Here is a 27,140-nt window from a genome sequence, read left to right on the forward strand (position 1 = left end):
GTAGATATGGCTATGCCTACTTAATGAGGCACTAGTCTGAATCTTTTGAAAAGTTCATAGAATTAATTTCAAAATAAAGTACAAAATCAGAAGGGCAAGCAAATTAATTTTTGCGATGTTATCATAGAGATGAATATTTGAGCTATAAATTTGGTGATCATCTAAAGTAATATAGAATAGTGCCACATACAACTGTAATAAAACTGGAGATAATTTTGTTAGCAACATGAAATATAAGATTTGGGCAGGTCGCTGGTGGAGACCAGTGCAGGTTGTATGACTTCTTGGTTGGTGATAATCTTGCCCAAATCAATTAATGTCCAATTCATGGTGTGATTGGACTAAACTTTATAGTACAACTATAAGTAAAGTTATAGGAGTGGCCTAGCTTATTAATTAGAAACCCTCCTAGCATAGTGTCGGTCATATGGTGGTATAGGGACAGAAGGGCATACCTCTCGGAACTATTTGGCGCAAGAGGGTCTTTTGGAGTGGATGGTTATAATCCCATGCCGGTGAATCCTTAGCAGGCAGACATGGTGGGAGATACTTTGTAACGGCCTTGTAGTGTATTTCTATCCACACACCATAAAATGTTTAACTGTTGGCAAACATGGGCAAATCGGGAAAACACGACTTGTGGGTAAAATGTACAACCTTTGCAGAGGATAAAACTGATTAATAAATCGTGCTCATAGTCAAGACTTGCGAGGGAAAGGAAGGCTGAATCATGATTAGAACTTAATGACTTCCCGGCCATCACCCTTCTTCCTGGCCGAATGCAGCACATGATTAGAACTTAATGGTAAATGATTTTGGGTAACCATGGTGGTGGGAATTATGTTTTGGGTGGTTAAAATTCTAGTTAAGGAAAGGTGATTGGACCCTTCAGGTTTGGATGAGTGGTTGGAACCTGTAATTAGTTCAAAATGGTGGGAATCTTTATATTATTTATTAATTAAGTTTAATTAATTAATTATTTACTTTTCAATTTTTGTTTATAAATAAATTGCGCTTTTCTACAAATAAGCCATGTTAAGCCTTTATCTTGAGTTAAGCCTTTATATGTATATTTTTTTTCACAACTTGCAGAGTACGATATGGGCTCACACGAAGGCATTGAGGACTGCATTGAAGATGGTGTGCATGTTTTAGGATGTGATTCTAGTCGATTGCCTATGCGGTTGCCCTGAAGTAATTGAAGATTTTATTTGAAATTTCTGTAGTCAGGTAAAATATAGCCAACTTGATCCTCTACCTCTTGCAAAACTGCTGCCACTGCGCTTTTTTCAGCTATATAGCTCTCAGGTGATTGGATGCTAGAGGCAACAATATTGATAAATTCTTCTTTGCTTGCCAGCATCTAAAAACTAATTAATATCTTCCTTGTGCCACCATCACCTATAGTGGTAGTCACAACAGGTTGTGTACAACTCTTTATATCAACAATCATTCCGTTTAACCAAATTAGAGGAGGAATCTTTAACAACTACACATTTTCCAATTATCTGTTGTCCAACCAAACTAGATGAGAGGTATACTATTTTGTTCATCCCTGAGGGCGTCGGGGAGGGTGGAGTGAAGCCATCGTAGGGCAATAGGCTGGAAGGACGCGGGAGCACCACATGTCAGGTACTTGCTAGCACTGCTACATGATTAGAACTTAATGGTAAATGATTTTGGGTAACCATGGTGGTGGGAATTATGTTTAGGGTGGTTAAAATGCTAGTTAAGGAAAGGTGATTGGAACCTTCAGGTTTGGATGAGTGGTTGGAACCTGTAATTAGTTCAAAATGGTGGGATCTTTATATTATTTATTAATTAAGTTTAATTAATTAATTATTTACTTTTCAATTGTTGTTTATAAATAAATTGTGCTTTTCTACAAATAAGCCATGTTAAGCCTTTATCTTGAGTTAAGCCTTTATGTGCATATTTTTTCACAACTTGCGGAGTACGATATGGGCTCACACGAGGACATTGAGGACTGCATTGAAGATGGTGTACATGTTTTAGGATGTGTTTCTAGTCGATTGTCTGTGCGGTTCCCCTGAAGCAATTGAAGATTTTATTTGAGATTTCTGTAGTCAGGTAAAATATACCCAACTTGATTCTCTACCTCTTGCAAAACCGCTGCCTCTGTGCTTTTTTTCGCCATATAGCTCCCAGGTGATTGGATGCCAGAGGCAATAGTATTGATAGATTCTTCTTCGCTTGCTAGCATCTAAAAACTAATTAATATCTTCCTTGTACCACCATCACCTATAGTGGTAGTCATAATAGGTTGTGTACAACCCATTATGTCAGCAATCATTCGGTTTAACCAAACTCGATGAGGAATCTTTAACAACTACATATTTTTCAATTACCAGTTATCCAACCAAACTAGATGAGAGGTATATTATTTTGATCATCCCTGAGGGTGTCGGGGAGGGCGGGGCGAAGCCATCGTAGGGCAATAGGCTGGAAGGACGCGGGGGTACCACATGTCGGTACCTGCTAGCACTACTATATGATTAGAACTTAATGATAAATGATTTTGGGTAACCATGGTGGTGGAAACTGTGTTTAGGGTGGTTGAAATGCTAGTTAAGGAAAGGTGATTGGAACCTTCAGGTTTGGATGAGTGGTTGGAACCTGTAATTAATTCAAAATGGTGGGAATCTTTATATTATTTATTAATTAAGTTTAATTAATTAATCATTCACTTTTCAATTGTTGTTAATAAATAAATTGCGCTTTTCTACAAATAAGCCCTGTTAAGCCTTTATCTTGAGTTAAGCCTTCACTTGTATATTTTTTCGCAACTTGTGGAGTACGATATGGATTCACACGAAGACATTGAGGACTGCATTGAAGATGGTGTATATGTTTTAGGATGTGTTTCTAGTCGATTGCCTGTGTGGTTACCCTGAAGCAATTGAAGATTTTATTTGAGATTTCTGTTGCTAGTTCTTCTATTTCATTTTGACACTCGAATTTCCCATTTGTAATACAATAAATATTATTGTTAATAAAAGATATTGTTGTGTTATTCATCTATGATGTGTATCAGATTGATTCTTGTCTGTACACACAGGAGAAGTTGGACTGTTTGTTCGATCCGGTCTCGACCAGTACTATTCAAACTAACAGAAAAGAAAGGGAAATGAAAGGGTAGACAGATGCTATGTAGTGAACTGAACGGGCTTAGGCATACTTTAAATAAAATAAGGATACGTGGCGAACTTTACTGTCTACTACTCGTTGTCGGTGGCCACACTGACCGACACTCTGACACGATACTCATCACTTTTACTCCTACACGCGTGCTGATATATAGTGCTATTTCTGCAGCCATATGCTAGGACTTCTAGGGTTCCAAATGTGTTAATTAATTGTTGCAACACTAAACAGCAAGAAAAGGTTACAGCAGAATGGAGGCGAACGGGTCGCAACAACCACTTCATCGCCCTCCGCTCAACGTCGTCGATCATGAGTCCCATCAGCAGCCGAGCGATCCGGCCAGGAAGAAGGGTGGATGGATCACCTTCCCTTTCCTCGCAGGTCTCTCTCTCTCTCTCTCTCTCGCTCGTGTCAGCTCGGAACGTGAGGCATGTTACATGCGTGTATGTCGTGGTGCAGTGGCGATGATGGGGCTGGGTGTGGCGACGAGCGGCGCGTTGAGCAACCTGGTGGTCTACCTGATAAAAGAGTACAACGTGCCGAGCGTCGACGCGGCGCAGATCTCCAACATCGTCTCCGGCTGCCTCAGCGTGGCCCCGGTGGCTGGAGCCATCGTCGCCGATGCCTTCTTCGGCTGCTACCCAATCGTCGCGGTCTCCATGTTTTTCTCCGTCCTGGTGAGTAGTTACTTCACGTACCACGTTCGTCTTCGTACATAAGCTCAAATCGATCCGATCATGACGCCTTTATTAACTCGCTCGACGACTAATGCGTTCACGCAGGCCTTGGTCGTGTTCACGCTCACCGCGAGCCTGCGCGGCCTCCAGCCGGCGCCGTGCCCGCTGGGCGCTGGCCCCTGCGAACCGGCCTCCGCCGGGCAGATAGCGGCGCTGTACGCTGGCGTGTTCCTGATGTGCGTGAGCGCCGCGGGCTCGCGGTTCAACCAGGCGACCATGGGCGCCGACCAGTTCGACTCCACGGCCGACCGCGACGTTCTGTTCAACTGGTTTTTCATCTTCTTCTACGCCTCCAACGTGCTCGGCTCCACGGTCATCGTCTACGTCCAGGACACGGTGTCGTGGACGCTGGGGTTCGGCATATCCGGCGCCGCAAGCGTCGTCGGCCTTGCGGCGCTGCTCCTCGGTTCACGTTACTACCGCCGGCCAGCCGTGCGAGGCAGCCCGTTTACGGGGCTCGCGAGGGTGGCCGTCGCCGCCGCTAGGAAGAGGAAGGTCAACGTGGCGACGTCAGGGAAGTTGAGGTTTTACCAGGGACGATGCTGCGGTGACAGCGACGGCAAGACTAGCGGCACTAATCTTGCTCCAAGCGATAGCTTTAGGTAAGAAAATTCTGCCTTCAATATGCTTACACGTATAATGTCATCATGCATGATGATTAAAGAATAATAAACTGTTGACAAGATTAGTTAATGGATAGATAATTTAGATTTCACTAAGTCTATTTTACTCTCCTAAAAATTTTCAATTGTCTAGATAACCCTGTAAACTAGTTCAGTTTGCTCCCAAACTACTACAACGAGGTCACTTCACACTCCAATGACGCTCGTCTTTTTTTGCTTCTCATTATAAAGTTCACATTTAAAATTGAAATTTTGTTTGATAATAGACAACATCTTACCCTATGCCACAAAATTTGTTTTGTAATTTTTTTACTATTAGCGCACATTTTCATATCTCAAGCGTTAGACCGGGTGCTCCAACCCTATGCAAATAGTCATGACATTTATGAAAATAACTTCTAACATAGGGTGTCGTCGCATAGAGTTTAGCTTAAAACACGACTTGTATAAATAAAATACAAATAGAAATATCATTACGGAGTGAAGTGATCTAATTTCAGTAGTTCAGGATTAAAATATACGGACAATTGAAAATTTTGACAGAGTAAAATGAACTTTTCCATATTAATTATTGTTAAGTTGCAACCGCTAGTATGGTTAGGCGGTGTCAGTAAGTGCAAGTCATTTTTCCTAACCAGAGATGTCCAGTTCAGGACACAGGTACTATCCAATTTTCTGAAACGGATTCTTTGAAAAAAAAATTCTTAATAAAAGTCTCTCGTTCCTCCATTTGGCAATTTTGTCTAAGCTCGCCTTAGACTGTTACACATAGATTAATAAAACAATAAATGTAACAATACGATAATGAAGAATCTTGTCGCCAATTGCTAAAAGATATATATATATATATATTGTTGCATGACTCTTCAGTTTAGATGCACTTTAGTTTATTGTTGTATGACTCTTCATTACAACTCAAATAACTGTAAGTTACAATCTATTAGATAGATCAGTTACAATCATGCGTCTAGAAGTACATAATTACAACACGAAAATCTAACGAGTCACATTTTAGATTGCACTATGATTACAATCATATTCTTTAGGATGTACATCATTAGGTAAGAAATTCTTTAAAAGTTACATTTGCCTATAATGCAATTTCAACTCATATTTTTTTATTTACATCTGATTGTAACTCTCTGTCTTACGGATTATAACTCTACTATTTTTTATATTGTAACTAGGGAGTTGAACCTAGCCACATATTATATACATAAATGACTAGGTCATTACAAATAATTATAGGCGTGCAACCTGTTTACCCTTTCAAGCCTTGCATTACTTTTTTCATGTGCAGCAAGCATATATTCCTGAAATTTTCTTGGAAAGGCACGATCCGCTATCGCATATAATTTCTGTCGTCTCAGTTGACCATGCACACAATTACAATCCTTCGCTTTATTCCAAACCGCCGGATAAATATGTTTACTGCAAACAACCAGCTGCACATGGGCTTCCACTTTGATAGGCCAATCGTCAAAGATGTAAGCAGCAAGCTAGCAAGAATATATCCAAAGGCAGCAACTTAAATATTAGCCATCGGGAGGCAATATATTATGCTATACTAGCCACAGTGATCAGAAGATAAGTGAGAAAAAGTGATAAGTTAGCAGCATATCATCCATCGCTTTGATAGTCTGGCTGATATCATCATCAAGCTTCCAAGATCATGTGGGTTTTATTTTGATAACCAAAACATCAGTGTGTTGGATCATTAGTAAAAAATGATATGCACAGATGGTTCAGAAACTCCGTGTTGGATATTTTTTTAACTGTGTGTAGAAAAGAGTACGTATAAATCAGATTTGTACAAACGGTTTTTGAACCGTCTATACTAATTATATATATATATAGGTGACTCGTTATTGGAACCATTTGTATGGTTGATTATTAGAATCGTATGTACTAAGTTTTTTAGAGTTAAAAAAATATTTTTTCTATCTACACCAGCCCCTATATAATTATGTAGCTGCGGTCACAAGTCACATAATTTTTCATACAAAATACCACGAGTGTGTTTTCTAGGAGTCGAACCCGCAATCTCTAACCTCACGTGAACCTTCCTTACCGTCTCACTTGTCGTTTATTGCTGACCATTATATAAAAATAGTCTATATAAGATATAGGCTCAAAACGAGCGAGACACTATTAGTACAGACAGTTCTAAATTTAAAAACGTCTATACTATTGCCACTAATAGTACATGAACCGTCTGTACTATTGCCACTAATAGTACAAACGATTCCAAATTAGAACTGTCTGTAAAAAAGGAACAGTACAGATGGTTCTAGACTAGAACCGTATGTACTATTAGTACAGACGGTTGTAGTTTGTAACCGTTTGTACTGTAGCATCTTGTTTTGTAGCAACTGCTCGTTGCTCTTTTTTAAGACGATTCTAGTTTGGAGCCATCTGTAATATCCTTTATATATACGGCTCTATAGATTCATCTATAAAGGGCATCGCACTAAATAGAATCTGTAGTAGTGGACTTCATGAGCTAACCAAGTCATTCCTCCTCTACAACAAATTAAGGATCCGTAGAGTCTATACGATATGCTCTATTTCTTTACAATCTGCATGCGGGTGCATTTAGCGGAAAATGCATGTATACGCCTGCGCCAATGATTCTTGGATATATTCTTTCCCAAGTAGTCTAAGTATGTGCGTATCAGCTAAGTATGTGCGTATGAGCTGACTGGCAGTAGCGGGTGCAATATTTTAACAATAGGGGTACAATTGTACATAGCTAAATAATTATGTTGACGCACTCACGTCATCGTGGCAGCGCTCTACCACGCTGGCACATTCCACTACTACAGAAAAGGTAATCAGTGTTAGCTCAAAAAACTATCAATAGCAGTTTTTGTACCGGCACTGATTATTCAGCATCGATAGTCTTAGACTATCAGTGCCGGTCTATAATAAAGAACCGGCACTGATTGTCTGAGTATCAGTGCCGGCTAGTGGGACAAGCCGGCATTGATACTTTTGTAGGTACAGATTAATTACAAATTCAATAATACAACATTCAAAATCCGATTTCAAATTTGTATTCATATATATATATATAAGCATTCATCATAGAAAGATATATACATAAACACATGCATCATAAATAGTTAATCCACATCCACACATAATCATGAGTTCATCAATATCCATACATAATCATGAGTTCATCAACATTCGTAATTTACATTATCATAGTTCATATCATAAAATTAAACACATTGCAAATGCACTTATCCATGATTCTACGGTGCATAAGGAATCATATTGTCTTCATAGTTGACATCTACGATATCAACTCCATATCTCATCCAAATGGCATAGTGCATAAATAGGCACACTATCTCGACCAAGAAAGGGCAAATCTAACGACTTTCCATAAACAGAGAAATTGATGATACTTGAATCAAACTCCGCATAAGCCCGATATATGCCTTCATGAACCTTCTTCACTTTCGGGTCAATCATTATGTACCCAAGCCACTCTATGACATAGCGTAAGAGTGAACCCAAGCTAATATCAAATAGCATCTTGTTGTTCCAGTAAAAATCCCACAGGCAAATAGCATGAACATGAATAGAAAATTTTATAATATATGAAATAATAATATAAGCTAAAATTCATGTCACCGACTGTGTCAAGTGCATGTAACCGTGAGAGACTGGTAGTCATTGAAGCCACATCCTTCACATTCTACTCAAGTGTTTTCAAATTTAAATAGCTATAGTTAGGGAAAATATACCCAACTTGATCCTCTACCTTTTGCAAAACCGCTGCCACTGCTTCTTTCAGCCATATAGCTGTCAGGTGATTAGATGCCAGAGGCAACATTATTGATAGATTCTTCTTCAATTCCCAGGATCCAAAAAGTAATTAATATCTTCTTTGTACCACCATCACCTATAGTGGTAGTCACAACAGGTTGTGTACAACCCTTTCTGTCAGGAATCATTCTGTTTAACCAAAATAGAGGAGGAATCTTTAACAACTACACGTTTTCCAATTATCAATTGTCCAACCCAACTAGTTGAGAGGTATACTATTTTGATCATCCCTGAGGGTGTCGGGGAGGGCGGGGCGAAGCCATCATAGGGCAATAGGCTGGAAGGACGTGGGGGCACCACATGTCGGGTACCTGCTAGCACTACTATAGAAATCCCTTTCACTCCTAGCTGGTAAACCCCCTTCACTGTCGGTTTTTTAGCTGGTAGTAGGCAACGGGTAGTGACAGTCCCCGATCATCACTACTGGCCTGGGTCACTGGCAGTGAAGGTGCTTATCAGTGTCGACTTATGGCTTCAGCCGTCAATGATACCCATGGAATCACTGCTGGCTAAAGCCTTGAGCTAGCAGTGCTTTGCCTCTCCCTCTCTCTCCTCCCATCCACTCTCTCACTGATCTCTCTCTCCTCTCAATACATGCATACAATGAAATCTAGGTTGACATTAATACATAGTAATTCATGTCCTTCATTAATATACAAATAAAGCTACTTAATTTGACTTAATACATAGTAATTTATATCATTCATTAATATGCAAATAAAGCTATTTAATCTAGCTTAATGATTCGCCCTTCAGTATGATCGCGATGTACATAGAGAGATTCGTCAATGTCTTCCAAAACCTAGATCGACGTCCTCTCCGAAAGGAGGGAGCGCATTGAATTGAGAAATGCGGTGTCATCTGAACATATATACCCTGTCAAAGTTTCTGGTAGCCTTCCTCTTTATCGCATACTCTCTACTAGAAGGTATGGTGTCATTTGAAGGTCCCTCATGCGGCGACGGCACAATCGGTTTAGGAAACTCGTCGTTTGGGTTGATAAAATGTTCGATGAAGAACCTGACGATCTGTTCTTGAATGGCATGTATTTCAGCAAGGAGTATCACACTTGTGTGGTGTTTGAAGCGCTGCATTTGAAGAATAGAAAGAATTAGTCCTTGAACATGTAGATAAATTGGAAAGAAGGCATCGATATTTAATTTATACCTCAACATCATTAAACATGGAAGCGTCTCTATCTCTGCTGAATGTGTGTATGAAATTAAAAACATAGAACTCGCAGAGATTATTGTCGGGTGGCTGCCTCATACACTTCAAGAGGAAATGATTCATCAGTTGAATGAATTGAACCTTTTTATTTAGTAGGAAATGCAAGACATGAATATTCCCTGCGTATCAGAAAGTCAATTTTTATATCATACTGCTTACTGTAAGGAAAGTAGACAACACTCTTTTTGCAGTATCTTGTGTACGCCCAGTACATGAATATGAATATTAATTAAACTTAGATGTAATCGACGTGAAGATTTAATGATCGAGTTTACTTGTTTAACACGTCGATGAGGTATTGCTAAGTTGACTGAGCTCTCTTTTCTGATTCCAAGACAATAACCCTGCTCAAGTCTGGGTGGATGACAAGGAGGATCTAATGAAAACAGCAGAAATATGTCACCATAGAAAATTTGTACTAGAATCGAGTTGCACATAAAAGTAGAACGCCCTAGCACTCAAACACGTACTCAAAGCTATAGGGTAAGAGTACGAACTTCTTGTGCTGGTGGTGAAGCAGACATTTCAATAAGTAGTTCACGGTGAAGTTTGGATTCGTCTGTACAAGTTCCTCGTTGACAAGCCCGTGATCAATGAATCCTACTTTATTATCTAATTCTTATCTAAATGTGTGGATCTTCATTCTATGAGAGAGAAGTTAGCTATGCAATTTCAAGGTACAAGATCATATAATGTGAATTATATGCATTAGTCACATAGAGTCCACGCTCTAATTATGGACATGTTGAAGGCATCTTCCTAGACAATTCATACAAACACTTGAATTTCACCCAAAAGGAGCCGTTCCCATTGAGCAAATCTTTATCTTTGTATCTTGGTATACCCTGCTTGGACTGCTCAAAGTATCAAAGATGTAATCAACACATTTGAGTTGTCAGGTTATTTTCAATATCTGATTTGACCAGAGGTTTGCCCAACACAAACATCCATCTAATATCCAACTTTGGGATTTCCGCTTCCACAACAAGCCGTGCCAGTTGCTCTGCTTTTAATCTAGAAGTAGCCAGAAAGCCCTCAATGCTTGGAGCATTCTCAACAATTGGACTTGGTTTTTGCTCTTGGCATGCTTCTTGTTGATGCATTCATAGTCAGTCAGTGGGTTACTTGAAGCCACCCCCGTCTGTTTAACTTTGGCTATATTCATGAAAAATTTCATGCTATCTTTTTGGTTTGCTCAGCATTAAGTGAATAGATATCGTTGTGGTCCGCTAACTTTTTAGATGGCACCAACTTCTTAGATGATGTCGTCTTCTAGGATATTGAGGAACCTAATCGTGTTCTCTAAGATGATGGCTAGCTTCTTGATCGTGCTAATTTCTTGAGCGATGGACTTCTTCGAAGCGATGGCTGAGGAGGTAGCCTTCTTCTAGGAGATGGCTAAGGAGAGAAAGATGTATGAGGCGACAGCGGCCTGAGGTGTCGTGGAGAGTAAAGGTTCTTGGGAGCTGTCCCTGGTGGAAACACTATGTAGGTCTTCTCTCACGCAATGAATGTGCGCTCGTTCTCTCATATAGTGTCCACCCCCTCCTCTGCGGGATAGGCCATCTCAACATGACGGTAATGGTCAACTACCTTGTCTACTTCAACCATGGTGTAGCCCTTCGGTATCGGACATCCGTGCAAAAGTTCATGGGTATCACGGGGATAGGCCACGTTGGAAGCCACCTTGATAGTAGTGTTCTTAGCACCAACGTGTAGTTCACACGGTGTCCATACTATGATATGGTCCATGGGATAAGTGATGGAGTCAGCTCCTGGAACATCTGTGGATGCACATCTACTCCGACAACCACTAGGGCTAGAGCACAAAACATTAGGACACATTGTTGGTTGTTCTTGTTCTCTCCCAATGGCTGCCCGTTCAAGTGTAATTGCTTCCTGTATTGCTTATATTATTTTTACTTGTGTATGTTTCCTCTCACATTGTAGCACAAGTTAAAACATGTTCATCATCCTAGCTTGTTCTTGCTCTTGTTTTACTACTTTCTCTACTTGGAATCGACCTCTTTTGACTCTTGTAACTGTCGACGGTGCCTAGGAATCCATATTTCCAACCCATCACACAAACGCCTTGTGTGCGGCCACTGTGATCCTTGTTTCCCAAGGCCAAGGTGAGCTCGTCCCTATCCTTATCTTGCTTGAAAGAACCTTGTGCAGACTGCATGTGGGCGTCCACAAGCTTTTTGCAAGAGTTTACGTCACTTCCTGGTCTTTGGAGGTTGTAATGCATAAGCTTCTATGAGCCGAGTAAGAAGCACCCCTCTCATGAACAAAGTGCGTCAGTCGTTCACTCCAGCCCTCCATCTCAGGTGTGAAACCTCTCTCTCTTGCAGTTCATCTAGCTCTTGTTGCCACTGCCGTTCTTTCCTCACATACCTACGACTGCTGACTTGGTGGGGGTAAAGGTTCTTCTTCGAGTTTTCTTTGTTCACCTCACTCAAATTCTATGCTTCTTTCGACAACTTGTACTCCGCAAAGGCTTCCCAATGATCTTGCAGTTGTGACCATTTGTTGAAATTTGGTACTGTACCTTTCTACACATAGGTTCTGTTCAGTGTGCCATTCCAATTCTTAAATTAAGGTCCCATGATCATTAGCGCCTTATGCTTAACTACTTTCATATAGGTCTCTTTAGGGAACTCAAACTTCCCTAACATGATGGGCCACAAGATGTCGTTTTTGATTGAATCAGGAACCATGTGCAGATTACCTCATTCACCAATCCACAATTTGTAGCTGATGGGCACGTGATCCTTAACAGCTAGCCAACAAACTGACTTGTATGACCCTAGAACTTTCTCTGGTGCAGTTGGCTCCCCAGATGGTGAGACTTCCGTGATGACAAATCATCCCCCAGGCATCTTCGAGGGACCTCGGACACAATGCTGCTCCCTCGATTGATCATTGTCGTGACCCTCTAGAGCATCAGTCATCTACACATAAGTGAAAAAAGTATTAAGAACCTATAAAATCATATGTATAATAGACGCATTCATCTACTTATGAATTACCTCATCGCCTCCACTGGCGTCTGTTTAGTCCAGGTTGTGGTAGTTGCATGGGCTACCTTCTTCAATGTTTGACGGCGGCACATCTCCTTTCGGCACCTAGACTAGATCGGAGGAGCCACCTTCTTGAGTGTTCTACATATGATGGTGATGAGCGGTTGGTGGTGCCATCCATCCTGAGAGTTCTGCATATGATGATGACAAGTAATTGAGTGTTCTACAGATAGAGAGCTGCGGAGAGAGAGAGAGAGAGAGAGAGAGAGCCGACCAGGGTGGGAGAGAGGATGTCAAAAGAGTGAGATAACTGGAAGGGAGTCGATAGATAGAATACATACACATACAATATTACAAATGAGTACATTCTAATCACATATAACAAAAAAAGTACATTGCCATGATCTGTTTGTGTTTGTTCACAACTCATACAACATAATTAAAAAATACAACACATTTGCCAAAAAAGAGTACAATATTGTGGTTACATAATTATTATTCATTGTACATAATTAGAAAAATACAACACATTTGCACTTGCACTTGTCATGATTTTCAGTCTAGCACATACCCTAAACCCTAATCTCTTCACTCTTGGAAAATCACATGATTTCGCTTCCAGAAAATAGGAAACCGACCATACAGAAAATAAAAGCCCCCAAACTTGTAGAGAAGAGCATCTGTTCTTATAATGAGTAGAAAGACAGTAGAGAGAAGAAGCAACAGTAGCAAAAAGGAGGGAGAGAGAAGGAACATCATCTGTTCTTATCATTTTTAGCAGAAAGGGAGCAAAACGAGAAGGAGCAGCATATGTTCTTATCATTTTTAGCAAAAAGGTAGCAAAGAACTGTAACACCCAGTTTTCAAGGAACCGGTCCTTTGGACCCCACACAGAAACAAACACAAGTCTACTATTGAGCACCACTTCAAACCAACCATTCTATTGGGATCCCTATACCATGTTGCTACAAAATTATTGTTGCATAGTTCATTAGTCAATGTTAACATTTCTCCCTACCCTGACTTCACTAGCATATCTACCCATTTTATAACATGATAAAATAACGGCGATGAGGAATATTTATTCCAAACTAATAAACCCTAACATGGGATTTCATATTTAGACAAGCATGCATCAAAGGTAAAACATCTACATAAATATCTTAAAAATAGGTGCAAGATGCTCAAGGACACTTGCCTTCGACGGAGTGTTGCTCAAAATCCTCGAATGCTTGGTTTTGGAGATTTCCGGACAGCACAACTCCTACTCGACAAACCGAAAAAGCACACAAAATAAAACTCTAAGGATAGTACACCAAACAATACTGAATCTAAAAAAAACCTATAAAAAAATCTACATGTCTCTATGAACATTTGAGCGCGAAAATCTCTCAAATCAGAGCTACGAGCAAAACGTATTGAGCTTTTAAAGATCCAGGGACTAATCTGCAAATTTTAGTTGAATTCCAGAATAAAGCGAATTGTTTTTATACTGAAAAAGTGGATTTATGATGTCATAAACATTTGCTGAATTATTTCTCTGAAGGAAAATTAATGGAAAAGGTTCACGGGACCCGTGGACCACGGCCTTATGGCCGGTCCATGGTCCAAGTGTATCGGGGCTCAAAGGGTTATGCCTGGTCTAATCTGAGCTGTCGGATTTGAATCAGGTGGCCGAGATCAAACACAGGTGGCGACGGGCGGTGCAGGACGAGAGAGCCGGCGGCCGACGGCGGTGGGCGACCAGGAGCTCACCGGCGCAACGCGAAAGGTGCCTCCGGGCTTCAATCTTGTCGGGATTAGGCGCGAAAGAGAGAGGAGGGGACGGGGGTCATCACTGTGGGATCAGCGGCGGTGGAGGGGCTCCGGAGATGGCTGGCAACGGGGAACAACGGGCGGCGGCCTTCGGTCATGGCGGGGACAGCGTCCGACTGCGGATGAGGCTGCGAAAAGCGTTGGGAAATCAAGCTTGAGGTCCTGCAAAGCCGAAGGGAGGAAAACCAAGGTCATAGAAGGTCCGATCATGGAGAATTTTGGGCGGCGACAAGCTTTTACTGTCGACAATGGCAGAGATGGTGGCGAGCTCAAATCCATGTGCAAAACAAAGAAAAAATGGGTGTTTCGGGTGGGGAACGACGCAAAGGACAGGATGAGGGGCTTAAATACCCGAGAGAGGGAGAGGAAAGGGCAGATTGGAAGGGATTCGGTCGGCGCCATGATTTCCAATTAAAGCTTTGGTTTCCAAAATAATGAGGGCAATGGAAGGGGGAAACGGCTGGGAAGTGGGAAAGGAAGGGAGGGGATTGCGATGGTGTGGTTTAATTAGTGAGTAAAGGCTCAGAGAGGCGGGATTTTGAAGAGGGTGTGTGATTTTGGGGGCGGTTCATCCAGCGGTGGGAGGCGGAAGAGAGGGAGCCAGCTCGGGTGCGAGCGGCTCAGCCGCTCGGCTCAGGCCGGGCCCACCTGGTGGAGAGAGAGGCAGGAGGCGGTGGCTCGGCCAGCAGCGTAGGCCAGCTCGGCGCTAGTGGGCCGGCGCGAGGGAGAAAAATGGAGGCACAAGCAAAAGAAGGGAGGGGAGAGGGGTTGGGCCAGGGAGAGAGGTTTTGGCCCAAGAGCTAGTTTCCATTTAGAAAAGCTTGTTCTTTTTAGGTTTCCAATAAATTTTCAAAAGGGGTTTTAAACGAGCGACTTCTAGCGAACTTTTACAAACTTTTTTCACGCATAAAAACCTATTGCAACTAGGACAGCATGAATGCATCAACACAAATATAACATATGGCCAAATTAAATTTAGAAATTAATTTCTCTCTATAGAAGAAAATTGCATCTCCTATTTAAATTCTAGCAAAATTTTAAATTATTTCAAAAGTTTGAAATTTAGGGTGTTACAAACCTACCCCCTTAGACTGAATCTCGCCCTCGAGATTCGGAAGGATTGGAGAAGAGATGGGGAAACTCGGTCTTTAGATCATCTTCTCTTTCCTAGGTTGCTTCTTCTTCTGAGTGATGCTTCCACTGCACCTTGCACATACAGACTCACCTATTTCTGGTGACCCGTTCTAACGTGTCGAGAATCTTGACTGGATATTTAGAATATGAGAGTCTTCACTAGATATTTAGAATATGAGAGATCTTCTCGCACATCCAGTTCTTCTAATGGGAATTGTTCTTCGGGAACTCTTAAGCACTTCTTTAACTATGACACATGGAAAACATCATGTACTCCCGAGAGTTGAGGTGGTAACTCAAGCTGGTAAGCTATTTCTCCTCGTCTTCCCAATATCTTGTACGGACCAATAAACCGAGGTGAAAGCTTGACTTTGACCTTGAATCTGCGTAAACCTCTGATCGGCGATATTTTGAGATACACGAAGTCTCCTACTTCAAAGGTCAGTTCTCGGCATCGATTATCTGCGTAACTCTTTTGTCTTGATTGTGCTATTTTCATATTATCTCTGATCTCTTGCACTTTTCTTTCTGCTTCTCTTAGAACTTGTAGACCAAAAACTGGGCTTTCCCCGGTCTGGTTCTAGAACAACGGGGTTCTGCCCTTTCTTTCGTACAAAGCTTCAAATAGGGACATCTTGAGACTAGCTTGATAACTGTTGTTGCACGAGAATTTCGCATATGTCAGATTCTTGTCCTAACTATTACCATTCTTCAAAGCACATGCTCTCAACATATCTTTAAGGATTTGATTTACCTTTTCTGTTTGTCCGTCTGTCTACAGGTGATATGTTGAGTTGAAATTCAACCTTGTGTCCATAGACTCATGTAGATGTTGCCAGAACTGTGAGGTAAATTGACTGCCATGATCGGATACAATTATCTTAGGTACCCCATGCAAACACACAATTATGGACATATACAATTCAGCTAGCTTCAAACCTTTATAGGTTTCCTTGACTGGAATGAAATGAGCTACTTTTGTCAGCCGATCAACTACAAACCATATAGAATCATATCCTGACTGGGTTCGAGGTAGACCCACTATGAAATCCATGCTAATTTCTTCCCACTTCCATTTAGATATTTTCAAAGGTTGTAGTAGTCCTGCTGGTCTTTGATGCTCGACTTTGACTCGCTAATAGATTGAACTCCGATGAACCTCTCGTAAGGGTACATATGATGCAGAAATACGAGGCCAAGAATCCATATCTTTCTCACAATGTGAACAATGAGATGCACCATGACATAAAAAATGATGGAGGGAAACACGCCTCAAGTTGGGGAAGAGTCTCGACCACATCTTCCTACATCTTATCTAGCTTGGTCGGATCGATTCCTTCTACGATATCATGTTGAAGAAGGAACGTAGCTTTATGATTGGTGTCGGTGAATCAGGAACCAGGGGTCCCCGAATCCCAAGGCCAGGCCAGCAATCCGCCATGTGGTGCCATCCCGCGGGGTGGCCTCCGCAAGGTAAAAAAGACCAATTCCCGGGAGAGGGCGCTCGGGGCCACAGTCAGTGGTCCCCGAGTACCCGGGTTCCCCGATGATCTGCGAAGACTAAGTGATCAGGAAGAAAGTGCTCGGGGAGGTAAACGGTGACCCCCGAGCACCCGAGTCCCCCGACGACCAGGAGAACCAAGTACCAGGAGGGGTGTGCCCGGGGCTGCGAGCAGTAGCCCCCCGGGCACCCGAGTACCCCGAGGACCCACTGAAGGAAGTTCCGGGAGGGAGTGCTCGGGGCTGCGAGCAGCGGCCCCCGAGCACTCGGTTCCCCGAGGATCCGTACAAGCATGCCCGGGAGAGAGTGCTCGGGGAGGTGAACAGTGACCCCCCCGGGCACTTGGTTCCCCGACGACCCAGGAAACCCCTCCGTCAGTGGCCCCCACAGGGGTCCAGCGATGAGGTGTCAGCCGGTGAAAGGCTCGAGGCCGCATTTAAGAGCGCGCGTGGCCTGTCACCTCCAACTGCTCCCGCCACGCTCGGTGTCAGTTCCTGCCATATTCTGGCAGAAGGGCGTGGGGACATTAAATGCACGGGTCCCATCTCGTGCCATCCGGCGCGCCTCGGGATAGCATCGCAAGGCACGAGGCGTTCCATCTGCTGCGCTGCTGTGGCAGGAGAACAAGACAGGGCGGGCACGCCGGGCCGCTCTGCGGCTGCCCGGTGGGCCCTCTCCACGGCGCCCGTTGCCAATGCCATCATGACAACTGATGACCGGGCACGGGGCGCGTTTTCAACCCCCGTCACTTCGCACAAAGGCTATGATGACTCCCTTTCCATTTATGATGCCTTGGAACTCGTGCCCTCCCATTCGGGGCACGCTACTGCCGGCGGGTATTTAAAGCAGCCGGCAGCACGGACAAAGATAATCTCTCAACAAGCAAAAAGAAGCGCTCAGGCTGAAAGAACTCGGCAAGCTCTGCACGGTTGAAGAAGTTAAGGAAGTAGAGAAGATCGAGAAGCCCAAGAGCACCCAAAGCCAACAGATGCACACAAACTGAAAAACAAGGAGCCCCAGGCTCTAAGATAGACAAACATTCTTGTAACTAGCACATTCCTAAGAGACATTCTCAGGACATTTATAGCATCCACACAGGAGTAGGGTGTTACGCCTCCGTGCGGCCTGAACCTGTCTAAACCCCCAGTGCATTTACTTCATTCCGCACTAGATCATTCCACCCCACCAGCCATCCCATTCATTTCCATTTATTTCTCCAGCAAACATATTCAGAATCATCCCCCCGACCGAATCTCTAAAAGGGGGTCCCTCAGGATCCCTGCGACAGGAGTTAACCCTCCGACAATTGGGTTTCAGACCTTTAGCGATAGAATACCTCTAATTACAATTGAAAGCATCTATGTGATCAACACATGACAATCATAAGACTTCATGCCAGTTCATTTCAAATCTTTCATGTTTATTAGTCTCTTTATGTTGGCGGAGTAACCAGATAGAACTTTAATTCCATGCAAGCACTCACATATTGCAATTTTCTCCACCTTGCTCATACTGTCGCCTTCTTCATTTTCTTTAGACCTTGTCTAAGTTTCAAATGTTTTAGGTCCTTAGATACTTGGAGTGTATCCTTTGTTTTGCCATGTATGTCTAGTAATGTACCAATCAAGCTATCACATATGTTCTTCTCAATGTGCATGACATTGATTGCATCTTGAACCACCAAATCTGGCTAATAAGCTAAGTCATAAAAACCATATTTCTTTTTCAACATAGGATCTCTAAGATTAGATTTTAAAACCGGTATACTCCCGCATCCTCCTCTAAGGATAACCCTAAGTCCCTTTACCATCTCATATACCTGCCTCCCAGTACGATGCTTAGGAGGTGGTCAAGTCTCAACTTTTCCATCAAAAGCTCTCCTATTGCTGTGGTATGGGTGATCCTTGCAAAGAATTTTACGATGACATAGGTACACCTTTTTTTTGGCAGTTCTTCAGCCACAAGCTCTCTATTTCATCCAAGCAATACACGCATGCAAACTAGCCTTTGATAGTCTGGCCTGATAGGTTTTCAAGGGCTGGTCAATCTTGGATTGTTACGAATAGCATTGCGCATAGGGTGAAGTTCTCTCATATGTATTCATCCCATACCTACACAACATCGTTCTATAGTGTTGCACGATTTTCCATTAATGGTTTCAGGTAGACCTCAATACCATTGCTAGGTTGCCTCAGCCCTTGTATCAAAACCGGCATCATAAGGTACTTCTGCTTCATACACAACTAAGGAGGAAGGTTATAGATACATAGAGTCACTGGCCAAGTACTATGACTATTGCTCATGTTGCCGAATGGATTAATCCCATCCGTACTCAACCTAAATCTTTTACTCCTCACATATTCTGGAAAGGGCTTCTTGGATTTCCTATCGATGTTGCTCCACTGCGTAGAATTGACAGGGTGTCTTAGCATTCTATCATTCTTGCTCTCCTCGGTGTGCCATCGCATCAATTCGGCATGCTTTTTGTTTACGAATAAACGCTTCGAACGGGGAGCTACAGGAAAATACCACACCATCGTGATGGGAGGCCTATTCTTCTTTCCTTCACCATCGATATCATCACCGTCGCGCTTGTACTGTGCTGCACCATAGATGAGACATTGCTTCCAAGACTGCATGCTCTTCGCAATACAACATGCAATCATTTGGATATGCATGTATTTTCTATAGTTCTAATCTCAATGGGCACACAACCTGCTTGGCCTAGTACTTGTAAACTGACAGCACATTCCCCTTTGGAAGCAATTTCTGCAAGAACAGTAACAACTCTGTGAAGCTCGTATCTGACCACCTATTGTTTGCTTTCAATTGTAGCAGTGAAAACATAGTATGCAACCTTGTGTGCTCCTTCTTGTAACCTGGGAATAATAGTGTTTTAGAGTCCTCTACCATATGTTGGAACTTTTGAAACTCTATTTCATTGGTGCAATCCCCTTCCCCATCGTGCAACATTTGCTCTAGATAGTCGTTGGCGGCGGCCAACATCTACTATAGATCATCATTGACCAACGTATCTCCGACAGACGGTATATAGATGTATTCATTAGTTGGCATATCAGTGCACAAGTTTTTGTTTTCTTTGGCAATGTGTTGCTCTTCCTGTATGATCTCAGCTTCACCTTGCTTGCTCCAATGGGTATAGCCAGGCCTAAAGCCCATTGGCATGAAGTGGAAATGTAACTGCTGGGTGGTAGAAAATTGCTTTTTGTTCTTGCAATTGATGCATGGACAATAAATGTATTGAGACTATATATTTGACTTGTGCGCCACGGTTGCCATTAGGAAATATTCCATGTTGTTCTTGTACTCTGTGCTCACACGGCTCGCATCGTATATCCATCTTCTATCAATCTACAATTATAACATTATTGTAAATCCATATTCAAAATATATAAAAGATTTTGCAATCACCTAAAAATAAATTACCTCACCATCTCCTATCAATAATTGATCTAGATTGGAGGAGGCACCTTTTGTATGCTTTCGCATCCACTTTCTATTAGTGTTTGTTAGTGCCATCCCTAGAAATTTTCATTATTATTCAACCCTTATGTGGGACTACATAAGTAAAAATAAAAATATATATGCTCATAACTGAAGTTTTTATATTGCAGCTTGCTAATTAAATAAAATATAAAAAATAAAAAATGGATCTTGCTACATACCTAAATATCATGGCTAAATTTTTTAATTCATAAAAAATAATAAATAAATAGGATCATACCTAAAGTTTCCATATTGGAGCATGCTAATTAATTAAAATATAAAACAATAATTAGAGCTTGCTACATACCTAAATATCATGGCCAAAATTTCTACTTCCTTAAATATCAAAAATAAATATGCGCATACCTAAATTTTCTATATTGGAGCTTGATAATTGATTAAAATTAAAAATTATAATTGGAGCTTGCTTCATACATTAATATCATGGTTGATTTTTCTAATTAGTTAAAAATGAAAAATAAATATGCTCATACCTAAATTTTCTATATTGGAGCTTGCTAATTAATTGAAAAAATATATATAATTGGGGTTTGCTACATACCTTAATTTCATGGCGAATTGTTCTAATTCATTAAAAAATCAAAAATAAATATGCTCATGCCTATAGACAATCTAAATCAATAATAAAGAACATTTCCACCATAAGCTACTAATTGAAGCTTTCATATCCTAAATGAGGAATAATTGCATCTATATTGTCTTAAAACATCATGGACATAGGTTTATCTCCATTATTTCAAAATCTAGAGCAATTTAGACAACAAAATCCAACTAGCAATGGATTAGACGAAGCCCTCAAGCACAAGGGCATGAGAAATCCTAAAATTTTTGAAGCCCCCAACGAAGCCCTCAAGCACAAGGGCATGAGAAATCCTAAAATTTTTGAAGCCCCCAAGAAATAGGTGATCAAAAATGGCCGCCATCAAGCAAGAACAGAGCTCCTCTCTATAGTGCTCGGACTTGGGGAAGTGGAGGGCCACTGTTTAATATTGTAGACATCACTGTCGGTGCATACCACAAGCTGGTAGTGATGTCCTGCTATTACTATCGATTGATGCCCAAACTACAGCAGGGAATCACTACCGGCTCAATCCATCGACTGGTAGTGAAGCCCCTTTTTATTACCGGTTTATAAGCCACATTGGCTGATTTGTCTCACGTGAATTATGAATCGGCAGTGATGCCCCATCACTGTTAGCCCATTAGGTACTGGCAATGATGGGTCAGCATAAATGGCTTTGTAGTAGTGTAGATCCACGTAGCATCTACAAAGAGTAAGGCATATGTGCTAACAGAACTAAACAATAGAAGTAACATTTCAGTTTCACTGATAAATCAATGAAACCTTACACATAAACACATCATGATTTGTTTTTTTTGTTATTATTCACATTCTACACCATCTATTGCGCTCGGCCTGCATTTTATGTTCAAAGACATGACAACTTATGTTTCAAAATCTGGTTGTTTCTCTATTTTATTTATCATATGGTAAAAAAATTGAGTAAAAGCATGAAAATTAGCAGTCATCTGTTATGCAAATAGTCTTAAGAAACTAAATAGGATCATGCATATTGTACCTGAAGCTATCACAAATTTACAATTGATTAACATTGTTTTGTTGTCTCGTGATCACCAGTAGCAACTAGAAAGGTGGCCACAACATCACCAACTAATATTCACAACTGATTAACATTGTTCTGTTGTACTTATAATTTGGACATTGATCGATTAGTCATCATACATACAATCTATCCAAACTCTTCTGAAAAAGAACAAGAACTCAATCCGTCCTAGCCCTAATACAATTACCTTAATATATAACTTAGCTTACTTGTATAAAGGCAACAAGAGTTTTGGACAAGTACAAATTGGTAATCGTTTCATCATTCTTTTCCTAAGCACGAAGGCAGGGCATAGAAAAATCTTCCATCCATCCACCCTTGGCTACTGATTCAAGGGAAGAAAGAAGGGTGGTGGGGTTCTTACTGGAGTTGTGGTGAGTGGTCACTGGGGAAAAGGTCGCTAGGGAGGAGGCCACCGAGGACAAGGTCATTGGAGTGGAGCTCGGGGATGATGACGCCAGGCATAGGCTCAGGCACCGAGAAGGAGGTGCTCAGGACGGTGGGCTTGGGGACAAGGAGGCCACCAGGGAGGAGGTGCTCGGAGTGGCATCAGGCTTAGGGATGAGGGCACAGGGAGGAGTCCTCGTGGAGAAGGTCGTCGAGAAGGAGGACACCGGGGACGAGGTCATCGAACTGGAGCTCGGGGACGACGATGCTGGTCTCAGGCTCGGGACGCTGGGGAGGAAGTGCTTAGGGTGGTGTTAGGCTTGGAGACAAGGAGTCTACTAGGGAGGAGGTGCTCAGGGCGGAATTACGCTTGGCGATGAGGGTGGCAGAGTCCGAGAGGCGCAACGGTGGCGTCGATAGGGTGGAGGAGCCATCATGGAGATGCGAGGGGCACTAGCCGTGGCTTCAGGAGATGAATGGAGGATGCTATGGCTAAAAGCTAAGATATATAGGATAGAGCATCAGTGCCAGGTTTAGTCTACATCCGGTGCTACGGCACTGATAAGAGCATCAATGCTGGCTGTAGACACAATTGGCACTGATTCTAGGACTATTAATGTTGGTTTCTTCATAGAATCAGCACTGATATTATTTTTTCCTTTTTTATCTATAATTAGGGGTTATATTAGATCTATAATTTTTATAGTGGTTTATATTAAACTTATAATTTGTGTTTTGACATGCATGTATTTTCTCTACTTTGAGCCCCAACGGACAAACAATCTGCTTGGCGTGTTACATATTTTTAGGCAATTCGTTGTCCTCTGGATGCAAGTCCCTCAAGAATAGTAGCAATTTATTGAACCCATGATGATGCCTCAAGAGCTCATCCCCCTGCCTAAGAGCTTAGATGGTGCCTCCATGGTTAAGGACATTTAAAAAATCGATGCTCAGAGAGACATTGGAATTTCTAATGATGAAGATGACTTACTATCTGATGAGCTAAAGTCTGATAGGATGAAATTGGGATATCAAAAATTAGAGGAAGTCCATGTTCCGGGGTTGAATAGGTGCTCTATACTTGAATATCATCGACAAGTTGATGTGACTGACATTACCTTGGCACCAGTCAATCATGAATTGGGAGAGATACATGTGTTCTCTGTAGATCTCATTCACAAACCTCGAGAGGAAGTTTTTTCTGAAGATCTTCACCCCAATGCTCCTGCTCAAGACCCTACAAAAGCCACTGAGAAGTGTGCTCACCTGGTGGTATCTACTGTTCAAGAGATTGATGTTCAAAGGGCTAAGAAATGGAACCTGGAAGGTAATTTTGACTCTACCTATCAACAACATAGTAATCATTCGTTTGTTGTTCTTCCATCTGATGTTATTATATCCAAAGCTCATGATATGGGGTGTCACTTAACTCTAATGATTATGAGGAAGTTAATATGATTAAAAATCTAGAACATGCTAGATGTGCCTTGATGGTCAAATCTCAACCTCTCCTCATCCCTAAGGATTCTAGGCTCATGCTTGAACAGATCTCATCCCCTAAACCTTTGAGTGTTAAAGATAACTGGAACTTTTAGATAGATATACAGTTGAGTTCTTCCAAGAAGAATAGCTCCTCCAAGAAACATGTGAAAATTACTCCTCTTAGTATTAAAAAGAGAAGAGCACTGAGAATAGATGCTATAAAGGAAAACATTCCCATATCACAGAGACCTGTGAGGGAAGCAAGGAAAAAACCCAATAGAAGGGTTGCTTTTGGAATTGTAGAGGTATATATATAAGAAGGGGATAAGTTCATGTTTGAAAGATTACATGGGGACTTATCAGTTTGCCTTTATATGCCTCCAAGATACTATGAAGAAAGAGTTATCTCAGGCAAAATTAAGAAAATTTGATCCTAGGCCCAAATATAAATGGTTCTAGATTCTTGCTCAAGGGAAGTCAGGTGGATTCTAAGTGGGATTAACACTGATGAATTTGAGATTAAACATGAGGGGTGAGAAGCATATCCTTCATATGGTCTTACATGATACGGCTATCAAAAAAGATTGGATGCCTTCGACTGTGGGCTGCTCTTCATGCACAAGCTCCTCATGTTCACCTTGCTCGGTCCAGCATATATAGTCAGGCTTGAAACCCCTGCGAAGCAAGTGTGCATGGATTTGCTCTATGCCTAAGAACTGCTTCTCAATCTTGTAATCAATGCATGGACAACATATATAGTAATCATCATGCTTGTTTTTTGGCTTTCTGTATGCCGCGATAGCCCTCAAAAAAATCTCCACGCCATGAATGAAACCTAGGCCACTGTCAGCCTTAAAGTCTCCATACAATGAGAAAATTATAATTTTTACTCAATTAGAGCTCAATTTTGAAGTCTCCAAACACAAGGTTGGCCACAAATGGCGGGAGCCGAGCAGAATAGAGCTCCTCTCTATTCTGTTCGAGTTTGGGGGAAAGAAAGCGCCTCTTTTATAATGTAGATTTATTAGTGCCGGCCAGTAACACGAACCAACACTAATAAAAAGTATCAGTGATGGTTCATGGTTACTAGCCAGCACTAAAGTATCAGTGACAGTTTGTGCCAAGAGAAGGAGCTGATACTAAGTATTAGTGTCGGTTCAACCCGACTGAATCATTGATCGAGGGCGGGATGTTATGAACCGGCACTGATACTTCATTAGTGCTATTTGTGGCTTAGCTGGCACTGATGATACAACACGGATGACCAAATCTGTTGTAGTGTCCCATTCAAGCTGTGCATGTGCTTGCATCGCCATGATAGCACCCTTTCGCGCTCGCGCCGTCCCTCCATGCTATGCTCGTGCTGCCATCGGGCTCGGTGCCATCACCCTCTATCTCGTGCGCTTGTTTGGGTGTTGGGCCACCGGGATGTCATTGCATATTTGGGTAAATAGGGGCCTATTGGACATTATCCATCCACTGTTGGGCGTTGATGACTTACAGCATTGGGCTTGGGCCATTGCATGTTACTGTGTTGGGCTTGGGCTGCTTTGGCCACCGGGAGTAGCGCCTGTTTTGGTGGAAAAAAAGGCAAAGGCCCGGGAGACTAAGGAAAATATTGTTAGCGTAACTGTCACAGTACCGGTTGGTGCTGCTAAGTCTTTCGGCACATCCTCAAACACAGTACCAGCTGTTGCTGCCAAGTCTTTCGGCGCATCCTCAACCACTGCATGCCTTACGGAGTCATCCAACATGTTCTTAACTTTTGCATGTGCTTCACCGACTCATCATGCATGTCCTCAGTGACTTGTTTGTTTGCGGGCTGTGTACTCTTTGAAACAACAAAAAAGTAGGTTACAGCATTTCAGACTGAAGCAAGACTTGCAACCAGGAGCATTTCGGACCATGAAAAGATTTCCACCTATCACGAACCACGACAACCTACGACAAATATTAGCATCTAGTTTCAAAGATAACACAGAAGAATCTGCAATGTACTCAACCATGATTGCTATTTTGCATTATCGATACTTTAATCCCTTTTTATCAGTAATAACACTGGCGACGACATCACCAACAATTGTAGCTTCCTGAACCGCGCTGCACTGATCACCGACGGCGACATCATCACGGCGGACGGGTCGGTGGCCCGGCCGTGGCTCATCTGCACGGTGCAGCAGGTGGAAGACTTCAAGACGGTGCTCCGCATCCTGCCGCTCTGGAGCGCGGCCATCTTCCTCAGTGTTGCCATCGGGGTGCAGATCAACTTCACCATCCTGCAGGCTCTCGCCATGGACCGCACCGTCGGCCGGTTCACCGTGCCGGCGGGCTCTATGATCGTTGGCTGCCTAATCGCCGGGGTCATCTCTCTTGGCCTCCTCGACCGTGTTCTCCTCCCGCTCTGGCAGCGACTCACCGGGCACAACCTTACGCCGCTGCAGCGCATCGGCGCGGGCCACGTGCTCACCGTCGTCAGCATGGCTGCGTCCGCCGCCATCGAGCGCCGGCGGCTGGCCACCGTGCACGAGCACGGCGAGGAGGGCAACCCGGGGTGGGTGTCGCCCCTGTCGGTAATGTGGCTGGTCCTGCCGTTTGCACTGTCTGGCGCCGGCGAAGCACTCCACTTCCCCGGGCAGGTGACGCTGTACTACCAGGAGTTCCCGCCGTCGCTCAAGAACACCGCGACGGGCATGGTCTCAATGATCATCGCACTCGGGTTCTACCTGAGCACGGCCCTCGTCGGCATCGTCCGGCACACTACGGCGTGGCTGCCGGACAACATGAACGCCTCCAGGATGGAGAACTTCTACTGGCTGCTCGCTGTGCTGGTGGCCGTCAACTTCGGGTACTACCTGTTATGTGCGAGGTTCTACAAGTACCAGAACATCGGCAAGTAGCTGAAGATGTCAAGATCCGTACCAGCAGTAAACACCGGCTGCAATCTGGCCAGTTACTTGTAGTTCTATGCTGTACGGTCTCCTGAACAAATGTTTCGTCTGAAGAAGTCGAGCTGGGCAATAAGATATTATGGGACAAACGCGTTGATCTGT

The 27,140-nt window shown here is 42.7% G+C and overlaps 1 protein-coding gene across 1 annotated transcript; it reads left to right on the forward strand.

Annotated features, from left to right (window-relative positions):
- Positions 1 to 3,333: 3,333 nt before the first annotated feature.
- LOC133929752 (protein NRT1/ PTR FAMILY 2.3-like) lies at positions 3,334 to 27,140 on the forward strand. Its single transcript, XM_062376534.1, has 4 exons — positions 3,334 to 3,546; positions 3,625 to 3,842; positions 3,948 to 4,504; positions 26,177 to 27,140. The coding sequence occupies exons 1-4, from the start codon at positions 3,417 to 3,419 to the stop codon at positions 26,985 to 26,987; spliced, it is 1,716 nt and encodes a 571-aa protein (XP_062232518.1). The 5' UTR covers positions 3,334 to 3,416; the 3' UTR covers positions 26,988 to 27,140.

Source organism: Phragmites australis, chromosome 9 (assembly GCF_958298935.1).
Source record: "Phragmites australis chromosome 9, lpPhrAust1.1, whole genome shotgun sequence".
NCBI lineage: Eukaryota > Viridiplantae > Streptophyta > Magnoliopsida > Poales > Poaceae > Phragmites > Phragmites australis.

Coding starts and splice junctions, on each gene's coding strand:
- LOC133929752 (XM_062376534.1), top strand. CDS start 3,417: ATGGAGGCGAACGGGTCGCAACAACCACTTCATCGCCCTCCGCTCAAC. Junction 3,843..3,947: donor CCATGTTTTTCTCCGTCCTG/GTGAGTAGTTAC, acceptor GCGTTCACGCAG/GCCTTGGTCGTGTTCACGCT. Junction 4,505..26,176: donor GCTCCAAGCGATAGCTTTAG/GTAAGAAAATTC, acceptor CAACAATTGTAG/CTTCCTGAACCGCGCTGCAC.